This window comes from Corvus brachyrhynchos, unplaced genomic scaffold (genome assembly GCF_000691975.1).
Source record: "Corvus brachyrhynchos isolate BGI_N302 unplaced genomic scaffold, ASM69197v1 scaffold5, whole genome shotgun sequence".
Lineage (NCBI taxonomy): Eukaryota > Metazoa > Chordata > Aves > Passeriformes > Corvidae > Corvus > Corvus brachyrhynchos.
Genome location: NW_008238321.1, coordinates 7,233,730 through 7,242,996, shown reverse-complemented (window position 1 = coordinate 7,242,996; position 9,267 = coordinate 7,233,730). Strand labels below are relative to the sequence as shown.

General features: G+C 47.6%; 2 protein-coding genes across 3 annotated transcripts in view; one reads left to right on the top strand and one right to left on the bottom strand.

Annotated features, from left to right (window-relative positions):
* The window catches only part of CPSF4 (cleavage and polyadenylation specific factor 4), a 5,631-nt gene extending 737 nt beyond the window's left edge, over positions 1-4,894 (top strand). Inside the window, exons 3-7 of one of the 2 annotated variants that reach the window (XM_017734085.1) lie at positions 746-841; positions 984-1,077; positions 1,775-1,847; positions 2,402-2,494; positions 3,680-4,894. In XM_017734085.1, coding sequence (XP_017589574.1) covers positions 746-841; positions 984-1,077; positions 1,775-1,847; positions 2,402-2,494; positions 3,680-3,748 — 425 coding nt within the window. In that variant the 3' untranslated portion in view covers positions 3,749-4,894. The remainder of the gene's footprint in view (positions 1-745; positions 842-983; positions 1,078-1,774; positions 1,848-2,401; positions 2,495-3,679) is intronic. The other variant, XM_017734084.1, reaches the window with a different exon arrangement.
* An 841-nt stretch (positions 4,895-5,735) lies between these two features.
* On the bottom strand, positions 5,736-7,480 carry ATP5J2 (ATP synthase, H+ transporting, mitochondrial Fo complex subunit F2). The gene is made up of 4 exons (XM_008633449.2): positions 7,415-7,480; positions 7,218-7,325; positions 6,280-6,396; positions 5,736-5,950 (listed from the first exon to the last, which is right to left on the bottom strand). The coding sequence occupies exons 1-4, from the start codon at positions 7,428-7,430 to the stop codon at positions 5,922-5,924; spliced, it is 270 nt and encodes an 89-aa protein (XP_008631671.1). The 5' UTR covers positions 7,431-7,480; the 3' UTR covers positions 5,736-5,921.
* Between the last annotated feature and the right edge of the window lie 1,787 nt (positions 7,481-9,267).

The window sequence follows — 9,267 nt, the reverse complement described above, 5'->3', positions numbered from 1 at the left end:
GATCCTTGCTGGTGTGGGAGGCTGAAGAAGATCCTGGTGCATCCCTCTCATCCATCCTCGGAGCGTTACATTCTTCTGTGTCTGATGTTAGATTGACATTTTTCCAGATCTGCTTCACCTGATTATCCACATAAATTTATGGTGTATTGTAGATGTCTTCACTTGAGAGCTTGTCCCTTGCACGAAGAGGGGGGAAACAGCTGTTTTTACTGCTTTTTTTTGCCTTAAGCTCATTTTTTTGGGTATGACATGAGTAGGCAGAGCAGCTGGTCTTTGCATGACTCTGGTTTTGGGGAGCTGATGAGCAGCAGAGGGCATGGGAGTGCAAAACTTTTATGCACTTGCTTTCCAGCTCTGGAGATCTGGACATAATGAGGCAACTTGCTGCCAGAAACTTACAGTCTTGTAGGTTTCCTTGGATTGAGGTTAGTGTGCAGTTCGTAGTTTCTCCACACTTCTGGTGCACCAAATGTTTGGGGTTTGTTACCATGACTGCTCTTTCAAATTTAGTTCCCCCACTGTTTTAAAAAACAAAAATAATCCAGTCTGGTTGAACTTAGCTCACCAGGGATGAGTCCTTGGAGCTCTTTAAGGAGGTTAAGGCAGGCAGTTAGACTGTTGTGCCTGAACTTACAAATGTTGGTAACAGCTCTCTGGGAGCTACATGATCCAGGTAATGTTTTAAGAGTCATTTTGATCTCAAACCTGCACAGTTGACTGGGAAGTGTGTTTGCCTTTGGTACAGGGGAATGCAGTAACAAGGAATGCCCATTTTTGCACATCGACCCAGAATCTAAGATCAAAGACTGTCCCTGGTATGACAGAGGCTTCTGTAAACACGGTATGTACCTCCCGCAGTCGCTGCTTCTGTGGCTGGAGATCAAGGGCAGGGTGTTGCTGTTGTCTCTTTGCATGACCTGCTGGTGGATGTGCTGCTGGGATATGGATATGTGGAGTGTGAACTGCTGAGCTTTGTGTTGCAGGTCCCCTCTGCAGACATCGGCACACTCGGAGAGTCATTTGTGTGAATTACCTGGTAGGATTCTGTCCAGAGGGGCCTGCCTGTAAATTCATGCAGTGAGTATGCTCCAGGCCTGCCCTGCAGCCTTGTTTGTTTCCCTTGTGATCTGCTACATGTCAAATGAGGGTGCTCCCGTGCTTCCCAATGGTTTGGAGATTTGCCGGTGTTCAGTTGGGCCAAATTTTTACCGATTTGAGGATTGAGAAAGTATTTACAAGAGCATTTAGTGACAGGACAAGGGGGAATGATTTCAGACTGAAAGTGAGTAGGTTTAGATTAGACATTAGAAAAAAATTCTTCCCTGTGGAGGTGGGGAGGCCCTGGCACAGGTTGCCCAGAGAAGCTGTGCCTGCCTCATCCCTGAAAGTGTCCAAGGCCAGGCTGAATGGCGCTTAGGGGAGCCTGGTGTAGAGGAAGCTGTCCCTGCTTATGGCAGGGGGTTGAACTGTATGAGCTTTGAGATCCCTTCCAACCCAAACCATTCTATGATATGGGCCAGGGCCTCTCCAGGGAGCTCCCAGTAAGACTGGCATGGTGATTAGATGCCATCAGTGCAGTGGAATCACATGGATTTATATTCCAGAAAGCAGAGGGATATGCTATACACATGCAAAGAGAAATGGGGAGGTCTGTTTCCTGTGAGCCAGATTTAACTGGCTGAATGTTTTGTTGTTTGGAGTTACTTGACTGAGCTGATGACAAAATGCTGGCATATGATTTGAGAATCAATTTTCTTGTTTCCTTCTAAACCAGCCCTCGGTTTGAACTGCCAATGGGAACCACAGAGCAACCACCACTGCCTCAGCCAACACAAACACAGCAAAAGGTACCCAGATCCCCTGCCTCCCCACACAGCCACCCTCAAACCTCTCCCACAGTGCTTTAAAATAGAATTGATTGTCTAGTGGTCAAAACTGGGCACTCAGGCTCTTGAGTCTGGACAAGAGAATTAAGCAGTGAGCAACCCTGAGTGCCATTATAGTGGTGAAAGCCCCACAATTGTTCCAACTTCACATGGAGATCATGTCACAGAACACTCCCACGCTACACAGAAGCACATCATATGTGGTTGTGCTGCAGTCTGCCAGGTTTTGTAATCAGGTTGACATCCCTCTGTGATGGCAATGATATTTTAGCAGCCTAAACCTACTCTTCAAATCTGCTTTCCAGAGAAAAACAGGATCACTGGGCTTTGTAAGGCTCAGTGCTTGATTTCTTCTCTCTGGTGCTCCAGCTGGCAGAGCACCCACACACAGATTTGGAAGAAAATTGATCATTTGACATATGGGGTGCTCTTTTACCTTCTTAACAAAACAACAGCCACAAAGATCTTTATTCTGGATGCACTTAACGAGTCAGAACTCTTCTCCTACCCAACAGAGGACACCCCAAGTCATTGGAGTCATGCAGTCTCAAAATAACAACAGTGGGAACAGAGGACCCCGGCCGTTGGAGCAGGTCACCTGCTACAAGGTAATGCAGAGGGGAGGGCTAAGGAGGGAAAGGCTTTTTCACAGTGTAGAGGGGTTCATGAATTCTGAGCTTTGCTCAGTAGACATTGTGTGGTGCCTGGATACAGCTGTGGGAATTGGCCGTGAGTTCTGACGTCACTGCCTTGCTAGTCCTGGAGTTGCTGTGACAATGACAAATTCTGTAGGACTCTGCTGTCTGCTAATGAACAGGAAACCCTGCCCCAAAGACTGGAAGGAGACTGTCAAGCTGCATATTTCAAAAATAAGAGTAATTTTTTTGTCTCATAAGCTAATTTGCTTATACTGGTGGGTGTAGATTATTCTCCCCTGTTAGCCTGGAAGGTCCTTGAAAGTAACAGAAATTAGGTTTGCAAAGCCTGCTCAGTATTTGAGTTGTAAATGCACCCTGTGGTGTCAAACCAAGGAATGAGTTGTTCACCTTGGTTGCTCATTGAGGAGCACCAGGAAAATTCAGACACCATCAACTTTCCATCTCTGTATTTTTCCACAAAAGCCCCTATCACTAGAAAAGGACAAAATCTTCCTGTCCCATTAGCCCTGACAGTTACAACATTTTACATGTTAGCTCTGAGCCTTGTGCTTGTTTGGGTGAAAATTGCTGTGATTGGACATTGGGGATATTAAATAGCTGAATCCATTCCACTGAAAACCTTTAATAGCTGCCTGTTATTTTATCTGCAAGTAAATTACAGATCTGGAGAAGGCTGTTGCACCAGATACTGGCATTTCTCTGTGTTTGAGTAGTTTTAAGATGCAAAGTCATGAATCTGTGACTTTCTCAAGTTCAGAGGTGCTTTTCTGTGTTTAATTCAGGATAGCTGACCAGGAGACTCCCCATGGATATGGTGCCTATCAGATGGAGTAGTCCTAGAAGCCTCAAATGTTGAAATCCTCCTTGTGTGCTGAGTGTTCTCTCCTTTGAAATGCCTTAGAATAACATGGCATCAGGTTACTCCCAGCATAGAAGCAGCTTTTGCTCCAAGAAGTGGTAGCAGCCCATAAATCCTGTCCCTCCTGACACCCTGTTCCACTTCACCTGCTAAATGCTGCATCTTCCATGTGTGGAAAAGCTTCCAAATGGCAGCAGTTGCTGGGTGCCTTAATGAAGGTGGCTAGAAGGAAAAAGCTGGAACTCTGCAATAATTCCTGTCTCTTTCTCTTTCAGTGTGGTGAAAAAGGTCATTATGCCAACAGATGCACCAAAGGACACTTGGCCTTTCTCAGTGGACAGTGAAGGTGCAGCAGGAAGGTGCAAGGGAGCTGTTACCACTGAGGAAAGGTTTCTGCCTAGCACAATGTCTGGAGCTATTAATCAGGTTGTTTTTTTAATGCCATTACTGAAAGAACTGGTCAGAGGCTGGCTGCTGCTAAGCAACATTTTTGTAATTGTCCCCAACTTTTTTAAGTTTTAACCTTTTTAAAATCGATTTTGGCCTCCGCCTGTTTTCATTGAGCCCTGATGAAAGGTAGATCTAAAAGCCTGTAGATAAACCAAGCCCTTACTGGTGCAGCACTCCATGTAAACACATCTTAGGCCAGTGTTTCTCTAAAGTATTTTCCTTCTGCTACTTCTCTTTGGAGAATCTGCAGCATTTCAGCCCTGCTTGTGGAAGCAGGAAGACTGACTGGGAAAACTTAACACTTACAATGCCTTCTCCTCAGTGAGGAAGCAGGGATTCTGCTGTCCTGTAGCTTTTCAAAAGCAAAGTCCTGTTTCCAGGTCAGCCTGGTGAGCTTGTCCTGGTGGCTGACATAACCCCTCACGTACATCAGGCAGTAAAACCCATGTCCACTTGCTTTGTTTCTGTGCTTCTTGCTGTACTGAAGGTTAGAAATCAGTCTTCTGGGAGAGAACGGATCAAGGGGAGAATAAATTGGCATCTCTCTGGTTAGCCAGACAATAAGGAACAATAATTATAGGAAAGCTGCATCTGTGCTCAGTTCCCACTTGCAGAAAGGAGGGAAATGAGCATGTCTTGGAGTAGGAATAGAAGAGCCTTGTCTCAGCCCCCATCATCCAGCTCACACTGAGCAGGTATTCCCACACTGTGGAGACCAGGAAGTGGACCTGTATATTCTTATGGAACATTGCTTTTAAAAGTGTTGGTAGAGATTCCTTCTGAGAGCAGTTTTTGTTTTCAACCCAAACCCCATTTATTTTGAGATGACTATTTCAAAAGGGCCAATGACAAAATGTGAATTAAAAGAAAAAAATTGCCCACAATGTGAGCCTTATTGATTCTACCCCATCTCTTCATTTGCTGCCTGCCTTTATACTTTGTTTTTATTGAAATGTACTGATGGCAAAAGCTGGCTGTGAATTTACTTTTCTTGAAGAACAAGGTAATGTGGCTGGATTAAGAGAAGTGACCAGAGCCTGTGTTGGTGTCAATGACTGCAGTTATTTCACTGTGGAAGTTTCAAGTCTGTAGTCACAGACCATCACTTTCATGACACTTTGTGCCCCCCTCAGACTGAGCTGTGTGATCTGTGTGCAACTGGGCATGTGGGAAGGGAACTAAAACACTCCAGTGTCTCACCACCTTCCCCACTGAGTTCAGTTTTTGGGCTTCAGTACCAGTTTTCCAACACTGAAAGCCTTCCTGTAAACACTGAAGCTCTTGGGAGGTTTGTGTCCTTCAGGAAGTGTTTTTCACTCTCTGTGCTGTTCAGACAAGGATGGTTCAGGTCAGCCCTCCAGTGCCCAGCTCCAGGTGCTGGTGTGACATCGGGGTGTGAGGAAGCTCAGAGCTGGGGCCAAACCCACAGATGCTCCTTTAAGCTGCATTTAAGTCAAGAAGAAAGTTTTCCTTTGGTTTATTTTGATGGATTTGAAGTCTGAAGCTCATTCCCTCCTAGCTTTGGCAATGAAAGGAGGTAGAGTTTTGGTGGAAATTTTGGGTTATCTGAGGCAGTGACAGAAGGAGAGTGCAGATCTGTCTCACCTCAGACAGTGCTCTGCAATGGTGGAAAACTGCCCCAATACCTTCAGGCCCTGGTGACAGCCTGAGAACCAGAAACACCAACAGGCCCAAAGCTCAGAAATTCTTTCAAATCAAAACACATCCTCTCAGCCCCTTGTCCAGCCTGCCCATAATGGCCAGGAAGCAATCCAATGCTTTTATTTTTATCAAACTAATCAGTTGCAACAGTTCCCCCAGTTCATAATACAACCCAAGGAGCAGCTGCTTTCCCTGTGAACTTACCCTGAGGGGTGAAACTCTCAGAAGACAAATTTATTTGCACAGTACAATTAACAATTCAATTAGGAGAGTGTCAGCTCAGGAAATGTAAAGTGTGTGCACTTTATTATTGGTCACAAGAGTACAGATTTAATATCTATAGTTCTAATGTCTTCTGTCAGGCCAGCTGTGCCAGGAGCTGCACCTCCACCTTCTGATGGTGTTTCAGTGGTACTTCCTCCTGCGGTCATGCTCTGCAGCAAAGCACAGCAAGTTAATTCTGCTGAACTCAAAAGAAAAAAACCCCACCACACCTGAAATTAGAGGCAAGACAGCACTCTAATAAAAAAAACCCCTGAGCATGTATTTTCTACGTGCTGTCAGGTCAGACAGGCACCAAGGTCTAAACTTTCTTCATTACCAAGAAAAGACTCAGTAAGCATCAAGTTTTCTATGGTTACAAGAAGTTTGTTTGCCAACAATCTTGCATTTTATTTCTAAAAGCAGCAGCAGGTAATTGCTTCTATTCCCCAGGCAACCTTCCAAGGTCCCCTGCACACACTCAGCCATGGTTTTTACTTACTCACGTGACTGTAGCTCCACACGTAGCTGAGGACAACATACCCAGCCAGCAGCATGGAGATACCCCCGATGCCCCCCTTCCTCACATTGATGTATTTGTTGTAGTATCTGTTGTAACCTGTGGAGGAGGAAAGTGTTCAGAGCAGCCAGATGAGCTGTGTGTTACCCTGTGTGAGAAAGAAGCAGCCTGGATTCACAGAACTTCAGGAAATTGTTTCTTATGAAACATCTGAAGGTCTCAGAAGCAAATCTGAGAGGAGGGAACCTGTGTGTTAGTTGAGCAAGGTGATCTCAAGTTAACAGCTCTAAGCCTTAAAAAAAAAAAAATAAAAGGGAAAAAAACCCATTTTCCCCTAAGTATTATTGTGACTTTCATGAGCTCAAGCTGCTTTGGAACTATGTAAGTCTTCCATATATTACAAACATACACATGTGTATTATCAAATGCAGACAGTTGCATTTGACATTGTGTTTAAATATACCTGAATGAGATCTCTGCCTATAGCAAAGGACAGTGGTCCCAAGTGATCCATAAGAGCCCTGTTTCCTTTTTTACCATCTGTAGGGATCAACTGCTTTTAAACTATTTTTTATTTACTTGTGATCTTGGGAAACCCCGAGATTTTCAGCCAATGGGTTCAGGACTAAGGGCACCCCATTTCTCCTTTGTACAAGAAAAAAATACTGAGAACAAACATCAGCTGGATAAAACCCACACGAGAAATAAGTTTACAGATGCAAAAACGAGATGTTACAACAGAAACTGCTCTGGGAAGGCAAAACTCGTCATGGAGCAGCCCCTGCGCTGCCAGACGCCCCCACCCCCCGGCAACATCCACTGCGGCAGCCAGGGGCTCTTGTGTGCTGCTCTCCCTGCCTCCGTCAGGAGAACGGATCCAGGGCCCCGCACCTTCCGGGCCTCCCCCGCAGCCTCCTCACCTCTTTGCACAGCGCCCATAATGCCGCCGGGGGTGAAGTCCCTCATGGCCAGCCAGCTGCCCAGCTGGCCCAGCTTCACGTCCATCAGCTTGGTGTCCTTAAGGAGAACTGCGGCAGGGAGAGGGAGAGAAGCCGGTCAGCACGGCGCTGAGGGAGGGAGGAGGGCACCACGGTCACCTTGATCTCTCCGCACTCACCCGGCGGCTGCGCCATCTTGATGTGCCCGGAAGGAACGGGCCGCAGGGGCTCATGGGAGGAGGGAAGGGCGGGTACCCGGATGGCGGGTGGGGCGGGGCCAGCGCCATGTTGGGTGTGTCACGACGCCATGTTGGGTGTGTCACGCCCCCCTCAGGAGGGACCGTGGGCGCCCCGGTGTCGCCTTGAGCCCATCCAGCCCGTCCTAGTGACGGGACAAGGAGTAATGGGTACACATTGGAAGCAGGGGAAATTTCGGTTAGATATACAGAAAAAATTTCTCCCTGTGAGGGTGGTGAGGCCCTGGCACAGGCTGCCCAGAGAAGCTGTGGCTGCCCCATCCCTGGAAGTGTCCAAGGCCAGGCTGTACAGGGCTTGGAGCAACCTGGGATGGTGGAAGGTGTCCCTGCCCATGGCAGGACATGGAATGAGATGATCTTTAAGGTCCTTCAATCCCTTAACAGTCCATGATTCTGTGATCTCCTCTCTGGGGGCTGCACACGCTGCCCCGGATGCCACAGGTGCTGCCAGCCTGGGAGGGAACTGGGGCACCTGAGGGATTTGTCCTTCATTTCTAGTCCAGCAGGTCCCTTCAGCAGCTGGGCCCCTCCTCAAGGGATGGTAAACAACTCCTGAGCACGTCCTTCAATCCCCCAGGGCAGCGCCTCGCACCGTCCCACGTTATGGGGTGTCAGGTGCCCTCCTCGCAGTGCTTCAGATTGTGAGAAAATATAGAAAAATTCACAAGTTGTCATCAGCATCTTCACACGTCTCTATCAGCAATCTTGCTGATGTCCCACAAATGAACCTTTTCCAGTGTGTTCTTAAGTTGCAACTCTAACATGGTAAATATGCGCTCACAGACAGTATATACTGCAACATACATTTAAATTATTGTCATTTATTGTACTGTAAGAGGTCCCTTTTCCATGCCCACTGAGGGCTTTTCCCTGTGGGAATATGATGTGTTCTACTACAGCTCCTCTGGAAGGGTGTCAAAGGCAAAAGGAGAGGCTGGGTTGGGGTATGTAAATAAACCCACATAACCAGAGTGGTGGAGCAGTTAATGTGCAGATAAAGACAAATTTTGCCTTCCTGTAACAGGAATCACAGAATATCCAGAGTTGGAAGAGACCCACAGGGATCATCCAGTCCAGCTCCCGGCTCTGCACAGACACCCCAACAATCCCACCCTGTGCCTGAGGGTGTTGTCCAAACGCTCCTGGAGCTCTGGCAGCCTTGGGGCCGTGACCATTCCCTGGGGAGCCTGGGCAGTGCCTGACCACCCTCTGGGGGAAGAACCTTTCCCTGATATCCCACCTAACCCTCACCTGACCCAAGTCCAGCTGTTCCTTTGGGTCCTGTCCCTGCTCACGAGCAGAGATTGGAGCTGCCCATGTGCTGCCACTCGCGAGGAGCTGCAGCCCCGATGAGTCTCCCCTCAGGCTCCTCCAGCAGAACAAACCAAGTGACCTCAACCACTTCTTGTTTGGCTTCTCCCCTAGACCTTTCCCCATTTTCATAGCCCTCCTTTTGATTGCTTTATATCTTGTATTGTGGTGCCCAAAACTGCACCCAGAACTTGAGGTGAGACTGCACCAACTCACAGTAGAACGGGAAAGGGTCACCCAGATTTATTTCCTGTTCTCCAGAGCCCTTCTGGGGCGCTCAGGCCCACCCTGAGCACACCTGCAGCCCTGGGTGGTGGCACCAGGTGGGACTCCAGCAGGTGTCACTCGCAGGCAGCGGCTGCGGCTGATGGTCCCCGTGTAGTGACCTCTAGAGGCTTCAAATCCTCTCGTGCAGGTTCATAGCAGTGTCAGGGTTTGTTGTTGTTTATTGTGCTGAAGCTGAA

Bases quoted from the DNA above. Each gene is read 5' to 3' on its own strand.
- ATP5J2 (XM_008633449.2), bottom strand. The intron at 6,397-7,217 runs GTGAGGAGGCTG...CCTCCTCCACAG, and splicing joins TATGGGCGCTGTGCAAAGAG to GTTACAACAGATACTACAAC. The intron at 5,951-6,279 runs GTAAGTAAAAAC...GCTTTGCTGCAG, and splicing joins GTGGAGCTACAGTCACGTGA to AGCATGACCGCAGGAGGAAG.